The following is an 18338-nucleotide window of genomic DNA, read 5'->3' on the forward strand; positions in this document are numbered from 1 at the left end:
AGTCGTCCTCGCCTGAGCAAGATTCCCAACACACCACATAGGATCGACTTCCAGGAGGAGTACAGAGATTTGATAACCTTACTCAATCGAGTGACAGGGGCTCCTCAAGCCTTCTATTTTGAGAAGTGGATGTTCTTCTTCGTCCAAGTGATAGTTCAAGGAAAAGGAACAATTCATTGGGCTAGAATCATTAGCCATTGCTTGGACGTACAGTTGAGAAGACTGAAAGCTACTAAATCCTTCCACATGAGCTCATACATCATATATGCCTTGATCAGGAGTTTTGAATATGCAGGACTACCTCACAGAGGGGCGATTGGAAGAGGACCTGGAGAAGTCAGAGTTTGTGACTCTTATGTTCATTTGCATCATCCACCTGGGAGTAATTACAAGTTAGTCAATGATACCTTCACAATGAACATCACCAGGACACTGCAAGGCGGGATTCATAATCGGCTATCTCAGGAGGCACAAGAACTTGTGAAGAGGTATGGTGCTTGGTTTATCCAATTCCAGAAGTTTACATATATCAGAGTTCATGGGTGTCCTTCACCTCCATATATGTTGCCAAGATATCCGACAGACAGAATAGTACTACTTGAGGTGACTAGGTAGTTGGCAGCTTATGCGAAGGCATTCAGACACAGGCATGGAAATGGGATTCCTGTACCTATCATACTAGGAAATTCAGTTGAGGTATGTCCTAATGTTCCAGCTTTAGATGATGCAGAAAGGGAGTTGGCCTTATATTCATTTTCATTCTTTTCATTGAGAGAGAATTTTGATCCTTATGGGCATATAGAGGAGACAGTTGGTAGAAAATACAAGCATGAATGTCAGGTAGAAGACTTTTGGATGAATCTCTCAGATGATTTAGAAGTGAAAAGAAAGATGCATTCCAGATTGCCTTTGGATTTCATCAGGAAATGCAAAGTTTACAGAGTGGCCGATCAAGTTCAGGACAGTGGCAGGCACCTCCAATCCTCTTATGATAGAGAGGACAAGGCAGTAAAGATAGATTGGAATGAACTTGAGGTTGTGGACTTGAAGACTTTGATGGCTCCAGTTTTGTCCTGTACTCGCAAATGGGTTGATGTGCAACATCAAAAGTTGAGAGAGCAAAATATATCAATGACTTTTACTTTGGAGGAAAGGTCGGCAGAAGGAACAAGTGTAAGTGAAGGCAATCCCCATCATAGAGGTGCGAAGAGGAAGGAAAGACCTGAGAAAAGAGAATCTTCCAAGAAGAAGCAAGAGGCCAATCGAGATCGCTCATCCGGCACATCTTCTCGACAAGAGAAGAGGACACTGGAAGTTGAGGAATCTATGGAGTCAATGGTTCAGAATGATAAACATGACGAAGGACAGGCATCTCAACGTTCATCAAGTCAATCTCCCCAGGTCAATGAACTACATGAAGACAAGGATGATGATGAAGCAACATCTCCTCTTCGGAAAGAAGAGCCACTACCTAAAGAAATACAAGTTAGAGAGACAAGGTCCGCCATTCCAGATTGGTTGAAGGAGAGGTTAACAAGGGTAATTGTGATCGAAGACGAAGATAATGTGATTGATTTAGATAGCCTTGTTGGAGATTCTCAGGGTGTAACAGAAAAGAAGAAGGCCACCAAAATATCCAAGATGATCAAAGATGAAACAGGGTCCAGGAAGTTGCAGATAGCTACACCGGCAATGGACAAGTACGAGGGTGAGATCCTTGCAGAAGAATATGACGTAGAAACCGTTGAGCTTGGTCCACTCACCACCGAGCAGGCATTGGATGAGGCAACTGATTCATTTGAGACACTTAAAGATAAACTTAAGGAAGAAATGGAAAAGAGTAGAAAACTTGAGAGAGAGGTCGGTGCTTGGAGAGGCTACTTTAGCCACCTCAGTCAGCCTTTGGGACGTCAGGATCCAGCAGTATCTCCCGTGCAAGCACTTCCCCTTGAATCAGTTGGTGAGGCAGAGAAAGTTAAGAGCTTGGTCCAGCTTATGAGCTCTTGGATTGACAAATCCCATACAGTTGCTGTTGAGTTTGCAACAAGAATGGTGCAGACCATTCATCGGGCTATCCAGGTCCTTGAGATCATCCACAACCTAATGATAACAGTAGCCGCCTTTGCTCACACTAAAGATGTTATCATTCCTGTTCTTCAAGTAATCAGGCAAACACCAAGAAAGATCTTAGCACAAGAAAAAATAATGGATGGAGGAGCTCATAATTTACTCCAGTGGTCTACTTTACTCCAGATGAAGGAAGTTCTCTTCGAGGACACCAGCACCAAATGCAATCAAGTAGAGGAGGTCATCCATCCAATCCAGGACAAGGTGTTTGGGGTTTTATGTACTATTCTTGGCAGAAGGATCGAAGTTGAGACAGATGTGGATCTTCAAGAATTAGAAGAAAGGGTCAAAGTCATCTTTTGCAAGGATGAGAATGTGATTACAGATGAGCAAAGAGATCAAATGTTTACTACTATGCTCCTGATTGAGAAAATTAAGGAACTCGAACCTGAATGGGATGCAGCTCTTCTCAAGGCCTTTGATCAGATTATTCACTTGGAGGAACGAATGAGGAATCTTCCTGAGATTCCTATTGCTGAGATTGAGGGAATCGTGTCCAGATTCATTGCATATGCTAAAAAGGAACATTGGAAAGGGAATAAGGTTCTAGAAGAGAGGTTGTTATAGATGACATGGCACCTTAATTATCATTGGTCTATGTTTCCTAGATTTTTGTGCCAAATTAAATATTTGGCTATGCATTTAATATTGTGCAATAAAAAGGGAACTTTTGTAATAAAACCCTAATTAGGGTTTAGGTGTCAGAATCTCAGCCATTGATCTTCTTTTGATCTGGGCCGTTCATTGTAATTGAGGATGCTATATATACCCTCACTCATTTTCATTTTGTCATTAGAGATTAGAAGATTAGAGATTAGAAGAGAGAAAATAAGAAATAGTTAGAAGATTAGAGCTTTTGGAGAGAAGAAAGTTATTTTGTAACAAGATTGAGTTTGAAGAAAGGATTTCAAACAATTGTTGTCTATTTTGGCTTTGAGATCAATAAAATATTGAAGTTATGGTGTTTTATTGCAATTCTTGCGGCTATCTTCATGGTTGTTTACTTTCTTGAATCATTCTCAGTCGAAGTAGTATTTAAGTTTGAAAGGACTAAGTGTTGGGCTTGATTTTGGTGAGGTTCACGTTCCAAACCACTAGCTTCTTACTGATTGTGGGAACGCCTTGTGTGGTCAACTGGAGAGACTTGAATTACTTAAACCTTCAATCGTCATTGAGCTTTGGATATGTGCCTTTGTGGTAGTGTCCATGATCCTTGATGAATTGAAAAATCATTTGTTACCTTAGAAGATCGCATCAATTTCAGTTGGGTTGTTATCTCATGGCAATATTGAAATTGGTAGAATCTTGCCAAATCTAAGCCTACATTAGGCCATCCATAGGATTAGATTAGAATTTATCCCTTGCAAACTCTACCCCTTTGATCTTTTTTGAGAATTTGTTAGTTTAGAGAAATCTTGTTCCTACAGCTTGGAGGACGTAAGGCCCCTTGATGAAACAGCATTCACAACAACCACTGGTGCTTATCCACACATAGAGACCCTACATAAAAGAACATTGGAGTCACCCTGATTGATCCTTTTTTGCGACATCTTCAGCAATCAGAGGCTTTATTCAAGAGAGGATAAGGTACCCTTGGGTATTTTATTCTGTGTATGATTGTGTACAAAATACATGTCAACACATACCTTGTAAATGTATGGAAAGTATCTCAAGAATCGGATACAGTCTATAAAATTATGCAGAAGAAAATAGGTTTCTTCTGATATTGGTACTTGAGCTACAAAGAATTGACAAGATCAAGAATTACCTGTTTTATTCTAGACAAGGCCTTCAGACATGTTTGATCTTTTTCAATTATCTTTTCCAGCAAAACTATATTTTCCTGAATTTCATCAAGGCCTTTCCTTGTCTTTTTCAACTCTTGTTGGGCCTTTTCCACTTCTGCATTCCACCTTCCTGCTCAGATGCAGCGTGACAGATTTCAGCTGCCCATGAACTTATTTCCAAGAAATACACAACCAAAGAACATAATTCCACTCACAAACTTATCTACAGAACAGAGCACCTCAAACACAATCACCAATACGCATAAGTATAACTCTTTGTTTCAAAATTTTTATTTTTAATAAATAGTCCTTCCTAGGCTATGCATCCTATCAAGGCTTTGAGTTGATTTATAATTTAGTTCTGTAACATGAACATGATAGTGCTGCCTTTTGACTGGGAAACATACCTGCGCCTGATGCTTCAGAGATTATAGATGCGAGCAACTTCAATGAGTTGCCATCAGCTAGTTCTGTGACCTGTGATTGGTGAACTATGGCACCTGTTCCTTCAAGATAGAGCCTTAGTTCTTGTAGGATTTCCTGTAAGTACAAATTTTTATGTTAGAGCTATATAGTATATAGCACCTTGAGAGTCAATAATTTCCTGAAAGTATAACTTTCTATGTTAGAGCTATATACCAAATTAAAAGACAAGGGTCCACATTGATTTTAGCAGCCACATAAACTACTAATTTCGTAAATCAAACAAAGCATGATAAAAACATTTAATTCTCAACCAAGGAATCCTTGACCTGAACAAGAATAATGCATAACCACACAATCTACAGAAAAGTCTTAAAGAGCTCTATCTTAGAAACAGCATTCAAGCTTGATTGCAAAATGAACTCCATATCGAGGATTTCAAGAACCACACTCTTTGAGAAGTTAAAAACTAGCCTAGACGATGATCTGAAATAAACTTCTGGATGTGCCAGTTAATTGAGAAATTAAGGATTTGAACTAAATAATGTTTATTAGGGTGCTACCAGCCAGTTGACATATAGATGAAATACTTGAGGGATACCTTAATATAGAATTAGAGCTTAAAAGGCTGACTTGAGAAATTGAAGAGTATTTCAAATCCATTAACATCCAAATGAAGGTACTGAATTGTCTGTCCCTTTCTTCAAAATTCTTCAACCTGGACGACAATCTGCATGATGAAGTGAAAAGATTTCATTCCAGAAAAATGTATCAAATCCACCTCAAGGTTGAATCAAAGCCTCAATGGTACCTTTCCTTAAAATAAACCAACAATATTTATCCTCTGAAAAAATCTGTATAAGGTTATAACATGCATGGTCTGGCACTTTAAAGGGGTTCTCAACAGGAGGGGCCCTTGAAGTACACAATTTCCACATGGACTCGAGTGCAATAATCATAATTATTCAGTAGCCAGCTCAAGAACCATGCTGATATTATGAACTAACAAAATAAGCATAGATAATAGTTGCATTTGAAAATTCATAAACCAATATGGCAGGTGTGACTGAACGTTTGACTGAAACCCCTCAACCTGTAAGGATCATGATTCCCGCTATTGACTTTTATAGTAATTTTGATGACTTGCATATGAAGCCTCAATCAATCTCTATAAACTGGGCACCAGCTCCAAACCCTGAAAATGAATTTTTGATCTTTTAATGTATGTATTCATAATTACCCTTTCAGACATGTAAAAAGCTATCCAGGAATTAGTCCACTACAGAAGGCTACAACAATGTGCATGTGATTGCTGAAGGATGTTGTGCTCAAGCAATCACTCAAGTCTCAGCTCTGTGCAGGATAAAGCTGGGGCCATGGGTTGGTTGAACTCACCAAGCTGATGGTTACTTCCCTCTCTGGTTATTTTTCAAACTTCTTTATAATTTATTAGAGATAAATAAGTAAGTTTTCAATCCCTGTACTCTCAGGACTATGTGTAAGTTGAATATCATCATGTCGAAGCACCCTCTGCTTTTAATGGTGACTTCATATACTGCAGATCAAACGGATGATTCTCTGAACATTTATCCTCCTTTATGCACAGCTTTCAATTTCTACTTTGTTAAATCTGTGACCTGTATCTTCTCAGATATTGCTATCTATATACGTTGAAAGGCTGTTGTTAGTATTTTAGTTTTAAACTACTGTTTTTTTTCTTCAGAATTTAATATATTTTTTTTGAAAGGGAAAAATAGCTGAGAGAGAAATGTTATACAGAGGTAATCATAATATCAAATTAACAAGTAGGTTAAAATTGATTTGTACATAAACTATATGACTGAAAAATGAATATTATGAAAAATAAGGATCATGATTGGTGGCATGATGGAAGGCCTTCTTATGGAACTTCAATGTACTCTGTTGTCAATGATGCAGAGGTAAGGTGGAGGGCTTCATACTAACTCAAACCAACCAAACTTTCAAACTTAGAACTCTAATTTGAAGGGTTTCTCTTGCAATCTCACCATTCTCCTAGTAGTATTCCAAACCCTGTTTTTCCCTCATAACTTTCAAGTCAGACCTCTAACCCAAAATATAAAAGCTGTTTTAGATACCCATCATCCTCCTACACAAGATATCTCAAAATCATATGGGGGTGTTTTGTAACATAACCCTCAAAATTCTGCTGCTATGCTGCTCCAAAGGCCTAAACACAGAATTTTCACTGTGAAATGCAATGAACTGTCATTCATAACTTTCACAAAACACAAAATGAGGTCAATCGCTTCGGTCAGATTGTAGATAACATAGTTACAGGATTTTCCCCAAAGTTACATAAAGATCTAACAGTGGAAACAAAAGTTATGACGTTTTTCCCAAAACTGGTAAACCTAGGCAAAGTTCCAGGCAGCCTGCACTAAAATTGCCATAACTCCCTCCAAACTTAATGAAATTCAACCAAACCAAAAGGAAATGAAACTAGATTCATTTATCCATATTTTCCCACTGGTTTCAGGTTTTTAATGTACTGTACTTGGCCGTACCAAAGGAAACAATCAGATTGTAACAGAGGAAAAACACAGAAAATACAACATAGAACTTGCCAAAAAAAGGTTTCTTCTTATTCAATCATTCTCCAACCTTCTCCCACCATGGGATTCGAATTTACAATATGTATTTATGCTATTACAATCACATTTCAACTTCCCAACCTTTCAATTTACAACTTATGACTTCATATTCCATGTTTTGCAATTTTGACAATATTTAGCAAAAAGTGACAATACTTTGCCACTTGACTCTCCAATCCATCTAATGACCTAATATTGACTCAAACACACATGACATGGTTTTAAATGACTTTATTACATGATTAAAACACCATCTAAAACAAAGATTTACAAAATGGCCTCATGGAGGCATATAGTCCACCGGGTGCTCTTGCACCAGTAAAGCAACTCCAATTTATAAAGTATAAGATTAAAAGGTGGAATAGGTTGTGTTTTGGTCTAAGATGGAAAACTTGGCTGGGACTCACAAGACTCGTGAGTTTGACGGCGCACCAAGTTGACTCACCACGAACTCGCGAGCCGCATCCTAGCGAGTCTCCCCCTAGTACTCCCATGTTTTAGTGTGTGACTTGCACGAGTCCTAGCTCGGGACTTGCGAATCCTGAGCTAGGACTTCCCAACAATGCAAAAACACCTAGCAAGATAAAAAACATAGGTTAATGATTTTTTTCATTTCTTTCTGCTCCTTGGTGTGCAAAATAGGTTTGAATTGTGAAGTTGCATTAGGAGAGGAAAGAGGACGATGTAAACATTTATTTTGACATTGACTTATATGTAAACATTTATAAACTTATAGTTATGATGATGTTATCATGTTGTACATTTGAAAGTTGAAAGTTGAAACTATTAGTATGATCATTGATTATGATTCATGAATGATGAAATTTCAAATTTTGAGTGTTTGAAGATCATATGACATGTGTGATGTTTGAATTATGGCTCTTATGTTCTCTAAATGCATTAATTTCTTTTTGTTTTTTTGTAAAACTGCGGTTTTCCCAAGTTCAAGGCCTATTTTGGGTTGCCAAGTCCACGGCGAGTCCGAGTTTCCAAACTTTGGTTTTGGTAATATCCTCTAGGAGAAGGTGAATGCTCAATCTTGAGTGGATGCTATTACATGCCAAATCAGAGACCAAGGTTTATCAGAGGATTTATAAAGAGAGGAGTTGCTACATTGAAAGAGTTGGAGGAATGGGAGCTACATGAGGAGATTTATTGGAATCAGAAGTCAAGAGTTGATTGGCTCCAAGAAGGTGACAAGAACACGAAGTTCTTCCACAACTCAATGAAGGATGGGAGTGTAATGTCCCCTTTTGTAAAATGCCCTAGTTTGCCCTAGATTACAACTCTCAGCCAATAAGGGAGGATTAGAGGGGGCGTACCAAACAAGTTAGAAAATAACCTACAAATTATATAATAATTACAAACAACTAACTATGATGATGCATAAAGTAAAGAATGATTGATTATGATGAAACATAAGGCAATTTACAATTACAAACAACTGTAAAATTAGAGATCAGAATCATAGGTCATAACTAAAGGAATCCCAATCATAGCAAACTAGGATGGGTAACTTGATAGGGTGTCTTAGCCTTCTCCCTCAATAGAGCCACACTTGATAGGGTGTCTTATCAACCGTTCTCCCTCAATCAAGCCACACTTGATAGGGTGCCTTATCAACCGTTCTCCCTATTCGATCCTTCATAACCACGGCTGATTACAATAATCAGACATGATACGTATTATTGCAATGATGGGAAGTTCTTACAGTTTGCTTGCCCTTTTATGTGTTTCGGTTTTGCTGGAGTATTCTTCCCTTCTTCGATTCTTATCCCTTCAGGCTTGACTACAGATTCCTTCACTGTGTTCTTTCTTCAAATGATTGGGGGCTATTTATTTCCCTCCCTCACGTGGTGGAAGGCCACCAATCAGTGGTCATGACTTTTTAGTGGCAGTGACCCCTTTGAAAGGTCCCTGCCTTTCCTTCTCTCGATGTTGTTTTGCCATGTCAATCATCGTTGATATTTTGTTTTGAGGATCCTATCATTAACTTAACTAATCTTTCTTTGATCTGATTGTCCTCCCCTAAGGTAGTGATATCCTTAATTTGCAATCATTATTGGTTGCTCGTAATTAAATGTGAATAACAATAATTGTGATGGTGAAAAATGGAATCGAGTGGTTTAGGACCTAACCCCACTTTCCTCCACACTACTTCCTGCAAGAGAGAGTCAAGGAATATCTTTAGGGTTTCTATTCCTTTGCTGCTTATGAAGAGGAGATATGCAAAATGTAGTGATATGACTAACTAAGCTAGAGAGATGACCTAAAGTGCTGAAATAAACTGAAATACAGAAAAATGTAGAACTGAAATTGAGACACAAAGTACAAAATTGGAAATGAGATTTAGATGTGCACCTATCACCAAAATTTGAGCCGGACCAGGGCACTGGGTGCCTTGGTCCCTGATACCTAACTAAGCTGGACTTCTGCAAACTGAGAACTGAGATCCTGCATTGCTGAACTGCCACAGAGAACATGAAAACTCAAAGGACTAGGGCGCTTGGCGCCTTGGTCCCAAAAGGTTGAGAGCTGTTTTTGGATCTGGGTCTACACCTGTGTGTTCTGTCTTTCCTGAAGATTGTGCATTCGTCGGATTTCTGTACATGCGCCTACAAGTTGAAAAATGGTGTATGGGTGGCTATATAGGATTTTGCCTTAGTCAAACCCCTTGTTTTGGTGATTTCCACCTCCACAAATAGCCAATAACGTATTGAAAATGTGTGTGCAAGAACCTTATGTGTGTATAAGATCCTAAATGTGTTGAAATGCAAGAATTAGAGTTCTATCTTACGATATGAGCATAAAACCCTAAATGAATATAATGTAAATGAAAATGCTTCAAATCACAAATGCAATAATGGATCTAAAGCAATAATGTAGATCTGAAAATAAGTGTTGAGAAACTCATATAAAGATATGAAAATAACATGAAACCATACCAAACCCTAAGGGAGAGGTACAAGCCAATCAATAGTCGGTGATCTCCTATTATTCTTCAATATCTTCAAAGCTTCAATTGATGATAAAAATAGTTGATGAAGACTTGATAGATGCTTGATTTGCTAGTTGAAGACTCCACATAACCTGTACTTTCACTTCATAAGAGGTTCCTTCAATTGCTTGTAGATGGATCCTTCAAATGAGGAAAGAAAAGGCTATATGTATGAAACCCTAACTTTGTTTTTTATCATAGGCCGACCTAGAAATGATATAATTTCGCACCAAATCGGATTTAAACATTATAATACCGCCAAAACATGATCCCGAAATTTGGAGAGAAAAAGTGGAGACCATGGTGAATCACCATGGTCTGAACAACTTTTTTCCAAAAATTTAGGGATGCGAGGTATTGCGATTATAAAGTCAACCCTAGGTGGAACGATGATTCAAGGTGTTTAGATATGCGAAATCGGGCCTTGAAGGTCGAAATAGGACATAATTAGGGCTTTTGATAAATTAATTAATTGAAAGAATAAAATAAAAAGGGGCACACTTAAGATTAAGGGCCCAATTTTATGATGTGTGGAGGGATGAAAGAGGACTTTAGATTTAATTTAATTAATTAATTAAATGCTTAAAGGGAAATTAAAATGAAAGATGCAACACACTAAGGTGGGTGTTAACCTAAGCATGGAATTGTACCACCCAATCAGGGGTGTACAATTTACGATGCTACAATAATTAATTCAAGATTCCTCCTACTAGTCTTTCATTAAGTATGACAACCAAGAACAATGATGTTACTACTTGTAACTTAATAACAGTTCTGATCTGATCTGATCTGACCGATGGTGATGTCCCTAATTGCTTTTGATTCCTTTCCTTTATATCTCCTAATTAGAGGGAGAGATCACACCTCTTCATCATATATGCCCTTTGGCAAGAGACACGCCCCTTCACCATTAGCACCCTTTGAAAGAGTGCAACTCTTCATTATTTCTGCTCTTTGAAAGGGGCACAACCTTTCACAATCAGATCTGCACTTCTGATTCCACAAATTTTCCCCTCTCAAATGAGATACTTTTCTCCCTTTTATATCTCATGTTTGAGGGAGTCACAACTTTTCATTCCATGACTCTTGACCATTCATTAACTTAATTAAATTTCTAATTATATTCTTTTATAATTTAATTTTAAATTTCAATTTTATTCTTTTGAATTTTAATCTTATTATTATTATAATATTTACCATTAAACTCTATTTCAAAGTGGGGACATTACAGGGAGATATGGGAATTCTATTACTTCTCTCATATCCCTGGAGGGAGTCCACCTTTCTTCCTTTTGGGTGATTGCACAGGAGGCTAATAGGTACTTTGTGGTTTTGTTTGCGGAGGACTCTCCCCTACCAGTATTGAGGAAGGTATGGTGCTTGATTGTAATCCCTCTATTGTTTCCAATGAGATGAATGAGGACCTTTTGAGACCTATCTCTCTATCTGAAGTTGAAGAAGTTGTGTTTGGAATGAAGAAGGGTAAAGCTCTTGGTCTAGATGACTTACTCATAAAGTTTTATCAAGAATTTTGGGAGATCATTAAGTTTGACCTCTTGGAGGTGGTGCAGGAATCCTATAGCAAAAAGAAGATGTTAAGGGCTATGAATGCTACATTCCTTACTCTTATTTCCAAAAAGGAAGGAGATAACTCTCTAGATTCCTTTCGACCTATAGCTCTGTGTAATGTGATCTATAAAATAATCACAAAGTTGATTGCAGAAAGGCTTAAGCCATGGCTCAGTAAATTAATCTCTGAAGAATAGGGGTATTTTGTTGTTGGAAGACAAATTTTTGATGGGATTATTATAGCATTAGAAACTATTCACTCTGGCGATTTCTAAGGATAAGTCTATGTTTATAAAATTGGATATGACTAAAGCCTGTGATAGAGTCAAATGGGCTTTTCTACAATATGTGCTTGTTGTGTTTGGTTTTGGAAATGAATGGATTGGTTGGGTAATGAGTTGTATCACTTCCTCTTCTTTTGTCGTTCTCATAAACAATGAGCCTACAAAGATGTTTAAAGCTTCCAGAGGTCTTTGGCAAGGAAATCCCCTTTCCCCCTACCTATTTATTTTAATGGCAAAAAGATTGGGAAGATCTATTAAGGCTCGAGTTAGGCAAGGACTAATTTAGGCTATATTTATTTGGCAGCTTCAGGGCAAAAGATTAAGGAAGATAAATATTTTATCCTTTTCTTTAATACCTCTCCTCTTATTTAGGCCAAGATTGCTAGGATCTTGAGATTTCAAATTGGGGCCATTCCTTTTGTATATCTTGGGGTTCCTCTTTTAGTTGAAACTTTGCCCAATGGGTTTTGGCAGGACATTTTGGATAAGCTTCACAAAAAGGTCAATCATTGGACTAACAGGTGGCTCTGCTAGGAGAGTGACGATCTTGAGGTCTATTATTCAAACACTCCCTATCTACAAATGCTTTGTGATAACTGCTCCAACAAGTTTTATTAAGAAATTTGATGCCTTCTCCCAACAATTTTTGTGGATTGTTAATCTACTTTCTTCAAAGTGGAGTTTGGTGAAGTGGGATTTGGTTTGAAGACCAATACAAGATGGTGGTCGTGGTTTACATTAAGTAGGCATGAATGGTCAAGTTCTGGCTACTAAATTATTTTGGAGATGGTGGATCCATCAAGATCGGGATTGGGCCAAAATCCTTAATGTAAAGTATTTAGGGGGAGTGTATAGCAAAGATGTTCCTCGGTTCAATATGGTTGGCAAAGGTTCTATAATCTAGAACACTCTTAGGAAGGGAGTGTAGTTAGTTAAGCAAGGGCTCTCTTGGATATGTAATAAAGGTGCTGAAGCTTTGACTCTTGGGATAAACATCCACCAATTATTGCTCAATTCCCATACTTGTAGTGTTTATGTGATAGCTTCCTTGATGCAGGTTGGAATTGAGTTGAATATTACAAAACTTCCTTGAGTTTGGGGCAAGTGGAAGTGGCTATATGGAAAGAGCAACATGAATAGCCTCCTGGAAAATCAATGGATGCTCGGGAGGAACTTTCTCGAATTTTGGCAAGAAGATTGTGTAATTCTTTGAAGGAAAAAGATGTTCTAGCTTGGGGTCCATATACAAAGGGGAAGTTTCCGGTGGCCTCAAGCTACATGGAGTTGGATAGTTTGACATATGGGAAGATGAATGTTCCTTGGTGGAAGCAGGTGTGGAATAGGTTTGCTTGGCCCAAGTGTAACATTTTCTTTGGCTTGTTCTGCAGAATAGATGTCATACCTTGGAGAATCTTCGGAAACAAGAGTTTCAGGGACCTTTTGCTTGCGTTTTGTGTAATAATAGTGAGGAGAATACTCATCTTTTTTTTCAATGTGCTTTCACCGAGAATATATGGCATTTTTAGTGGGGATCCTGGAAGCATGCTTGTGTTCATGCTAATTCTCTAATTGAGTTTTGAAATAGTCTTGGTAGGCCTCCAACTAAGACTCCTTTTCTCCATGTGGCTTGGGAGGTTAGTCATTCATTTATCATATGGCAATTGTGGTTGGAAAGAAATCGCAGGACATTTAGGGTAAGTTGTTGGCACAATAAGTTTGGCAAAAAATTATTAATATGATCTAGGAAACTTTTTCGGCAAAGTGTGATCTTTTTGTTGATGTTGATCCGGGGGACACGGCTATTATTTAGATTTTGAATATTTTTGGTGGAGATATAAGAGATCCCATTTATAGGAGGAGTCGGCAAGCTAAGTGTTGACATATTAAGAAGAAGGTTCAGCGGAAGGGTAAGTGGTCTCCTCCACCCCAGAGTGTCCTGGAGATTAATACCGATGGTTCTTCTAGGGGTAATCATGGGCACGCGGGGATTAGAGGTATTGGCAGGGATAGTATGGGAAATGTGATTTTTCTCTTTTCTGTTTATAAGGGGCATCAAACTAATAATTACATGGAGGCTTCTGCTATACTCTCTACACTTGAAAGAGCATGTGCTCATGGATGGTGCAAGATTATTTGTGAATCAATTCGTAGGTTGTTACGAACATGCTAACTAAGCAGCGGTTGGAGGATGTTGATTGGCATCTTGCAATGGTGGTCAAACAGATCCTTTGTTTGAGAGACTCTTTGGAGTCAGTTTCCTTTTGCTATGTGCCACAGGAGTGGAATAAGGCAGCTGGTTGTTTGGCTAAATGGGCTTTTGAGCATCTTGATGGATGGAATGTTGGGGAATGGGACCAGTTGCCCCTGGAATTTGCTCAAATGCTTGATAAGATTGTCATGGATGATATGATTAGTTAGAAGTGGCCCCATCTGGGTCACCGTTAGGCTGGCATTTCTTGTTATGCTCTCTTTGCTACGCTGGTTACCCCTTGTAATTGTACAGCTCTTTCTGATTTAATAAATTTTTACCCTCTTTTCAAAAAAAATTTAAGGACTGAAAGTATACCTACATTCTCTTTCTCTCTCTCCCACACTCTCTTTTTTTCTCTACACTTGTATGCCTTGTGGAAAAGGAAAGTGAGGGTGGTTGTAATAGATTAGAAAATGAAATTGGAACTTGCATGATTGCATCTATTGAAACAAATGTGAAGTATAGAATGGATGTTAGATCATGGTAAGGTTTTAAATGGCTTGCATTGTACTTTTCTCCTCTTACCCTATGCTTCTCTTGGAAGGTTAATTAAAAGAGGCAATCATGCATTACTAAGTTAGTATAGAGGATTATAATGAAATTGTATGCTTACTCTTAGTTATTCATTTGGTTATGTTCCTGCTTAGAGTAATTGGACTCCTTTGGGCTATGCCCTTTGTCTACAGCCTTGTTTGTTCACCAGAACACATCTTCTGCAAATGTTTGGTACGAGGTAATGTCACAGATGGCAACAATACCTCTTGTAGGTTGTGCTTTCCCAGCTTGTAGCAAGCATTGACAACAAAAAGAAATTTGTCAAGATATTTTTGACTGCAGTATTGTCCATGATAAAATTTGTCATTGCATCTTTTCAGTCAAGGAAACTAAATTTCTTCAAAATTCAAAACTCGAAAAGTGCTAACAAAAAAAAATTATAATTCATATGCCTACTATGCGGCAAGTTGAATTACAACTCCAACTAATAGTAAATTTTATAAAGGCCGTTCATTTGCTTCTTTACAGAGATGTCGATTTTGAATTTGTGCAGAACCTAAAATATTTAGCTACCTTCATATTACTCTTTTGCAGTAAGAAAATTAAATTTGCAAATTGATGTCAAAATCCAAAACAAATTGTTCCTACTCCAGCCAAAATCTGTTATAACTCAGGGTATCATAGAATGTCACAATGACAATCATTTGCTCCTTTGAAAAATCATTGGGTTTAGATTTTGTGCAGAACCCAAACATTTAGCTTACCTTAACATCTTTAACTGATTTGTTCTTTCCATCGACTCTGTACTGCCTGGAATCATCTGGATTTATTGTAGCACTTAGCATTACAACACGCTCTTGTCCACTATTTCCATTGATGGCCAATTCAAGTACAACTTCGCAGGCTTCCTTAGTGTCTGTTGACTGGAGCTCCGAATTATAACGGACTCGAAGTGCAGAAGTCTTGGTGCACAAAGCAAAAGATATTGCATCTGCAAGTAAAACCTAAGAAATCAGAACAGAGTTCAAGCTTCTGTAACCCAATAATAAATAAAAGAAGCTTTAGGAAGCTCAAAAATAGGTTGTCTATGCAATTTTCTCCAGTGCAATCCATAATAATTGAAGGCGAGCTACAGGAAGCTTAAACAACGATTTTCCATGTGATTTCTTCTTTGGCAAACCATGATAACTAATAAATAGCTTAAGTTCGTTCAAATAATCGTTTTCGATGCAAGTTCTTTTACTCCAACCCATCATTATTAAAAACGAGCTTCAGGAAAACCAAATATTGGTTTTCTATGCAAGTAGTTCTTCCAAAATTTTCAAAATAATTTAAAAGAGACTCGAGAATCTCAAACATCAGTTTTTCAACACGATTCCTTCTTCCACAATCAATTGTAATTAGACAGAGAGCTTCGGGAAGCTCAAACATTGCTTTTCTACGCTATTTTTCCTTTCGTATTCCTTAATATTGGACAGAAAGCATCAGGAAGCTTAAACATTGGTTTTCCCACACAATTTCTTCTTCTGTAAAATATAATAATTAAACAGAGAGAGAGATTCAGGAAGTTCAAACTACACTTCTCTACTCAATTGCTTCTTCTGCAATCCATAATAATTAAAAGAGAGCTTTAATAAGCTCCAACATTTAATTGTCTACACAAATTCTTCTTCCAAAATCCATAATGCTTAAGACAGAGCTTCAGGAATCTTGAACACTCATTTTCTAGGCAATTTCTTCTTGCAAAAATTCTTAACAATTATAAGAGAGATTCAAAAAGCTTAAATATTAGTTTTCTCACAATTGCTTTTTCTATGATCCATAATGATTAAAAGAGAGCTTCAGTACACTCAAACATTGGGTTTCTATGCAATTTCTTCTTCCGCAGTCTGCGCTAAATTAAAAAAGAGCTTCAGCAGACTCACGTGTATGTTTTCTATGTAATTTCTTCGTTCGCAATCAGTTTATAATTACAAGACAGCTTCAATGATTAAATTTCTACACAATTTCTTCTCTGGCAATCCATAAGAATTAAAAGAAAGCTACAGAAAGCTCAAACACTTGTTTCCTATGTGATTTCTTCTACCTCAAATATTTGTTTTCTAGCAATTTATTCTACCGCAAACATTTGTTTTCTATTTAATTTCTTCTACCACAATCCGTTGTAACCAAAAGAAAGCCTCAACTGCAAAGATCGCGTTTCTATACAATTTCTTCTTCAACGATGCATAATAATTGAAAAGAGAGCTTCAGCAGGTTGAACACGGTCTAATAAGCATTTTCTTTCTGAAGCCCTGGTTACCTCTAGAAATAATTTAATAATTTACATAAGAATTATTTCAATCAAAGTAAAAATGCAGTCAAATCCTTCTTAAATTTTTGTTTACCTAAAATGTTGGATTTTCCGCTTCCGTTGGCGCCTACAATGAGGTTAAAGCCTTTGATAAACGTGAATTTCTGCGGCTCTTCACCGAAGGATTTGAAGCCGCGTACGCTGTAATGGAAAATTTTGGCGCCAATTTATGCGAAGATGAGTTTTCTTTTCATAATGTTAAAACTCAAGCTTCATTTTATTTAATCAATTCAAAAATTTAAGGCAAAATGTATGAACCTGATCGATTTGATGTAAGCGGCTGACGGGGAAGATTGTTGTTGTGGTATCACCATGGCTCTGACGTGCAGAGTCTTGATTGCATTTGCATGGTATGCATTTTTCTAGTACATTTGAAGGGTGCGAGAAACTTGTGCACAATAGTGTCCACGGGATTTGAACTCTGCACCTCTCTTTGTTTATGAATAGTTGTCCGTGAGCAAATTAGAGCTATATTGCAATGTTGCCTGCCCTCGAATAAAATATTTTAATGGGAGGGAAAATTTACATACCCATGTTTTTTCAATCCATCTCAGGATCTATATGTGATAAATCCAAAGTCTTTAATCAATTATACTGTTTTTTAGGCTTTGTTTTTTAATATTAATAAATCTTGATATTTTGTCTATTTGTTTATCTGTTAAACAGATTTATATATGTGTTTTTGTTTTTTTTTTCATATATTTATTTGTTTATTTTAATATATCTATTTTATCTATTTATTAATGTTTAGACTTATTTTTGCAATTTTAGGGTTAAATCAATAGTCGTAAAATTGATTCTTTTGAATTCAAAATTTTAATCTTATATTTAGTCAACTCTTACGTATAAACATCTAGCCTAAGACTAACTAAACAAAAGTTTGTGCAATGTATTTTGGTATTCTTATATTCAAATGCACCCATTTCACTTACTACCCTTTCCAATAATAATGAATACAATCATTTTTATTTATGGAATGAAACATTTTAGATTGGTGTTCTAAAATGAATATAGATCTACACATTCATTATAGGAGTAAATGTATGGCTAAAGAGTGTTGCACTCAATTTTTTACTTAAGTTTTCTAGGGGTTAATTTAGGAAAATACATCCCCCACAACACAATCTTCAAATATCAAAAAATGATAGAGCTACAAAGATGAACCAAACAAAGTGAAAAATAGAGTTGTGCAATTTACTAGATTAAATCCACAAGTGCAAGACATTTATGTTATCGTGGAGTCAACCTACACAACAAAAGGAATATATTGATCTTGAGGCAAATACCATACTACCACATTACATTTATGGTCCTAAGACATCACAAATTCTAGAATATTCATTTTTTGCTCAATAAATTATCATTATATAATTATAATTAATCTAATTTATCAATCTGGATTGTCATCATCATTTAAT

At 36.9% G+C, this 18338-nt stretch overlaps 1 protein-coding gene across 2 annotated transcripts in view; it reads right to left on the reverse strand.

The window, feature by feature from the left end:
* The window catches only part of LOC131062169 (uncharacterized), a 65043-nt gene extending 47584 nt beyond the window's left edge, over window positions 1–17459 (reverse strand). Inside the window, exons 1-5 of one of the 2 annotated variants that reach the window (XM_057995884.2) lie at window positions 17179–17459; window positions 16955–17061; window positions 15332–15558; window positions 4322–4454; window positions 3896–4044 (exon numbers count right to left, since the gene is read on the reverse strand). In XM_057995884.2, the coding sequence (XP_057851867.2) occupies window positions 3896–4044; window positions 4322–4454; window positions 15332–15558; window positions 16955–17061; window positions 17179–17234 (672 nt within the window). In that variant the 5' untranslated portion in view covers window positions 17235–17459. The remainder of the gene's footprint in view (window positions 1–3895; window positions 4045–4321; window positions 4455–15331; window positions 15559–16954; window positions 17062–17178) is intronic. The other variant, XM_057995883.2, reaches the window with a different exon arrangement.
* Between the last annotated feature and the right edge of the window lie 879 nt (window positions 17460–18338).

The sequence above is a fragment of the Cryptomeria japonica genome, chromosome 5 (genome assembly GCF_030272615.1).
Source record: "Cryptomeria japonica chromosome 5, Sugi_1.0, whole genome shotgun sequence".
Classification (NCBI taxonomy): domain Eukaryota; kingdom Viridiplantae; phylum Streptophyta; class Pinopsida; order Cupressales; family Cupressaceae; genus Cryptomeria; species Cryptomeria japonica.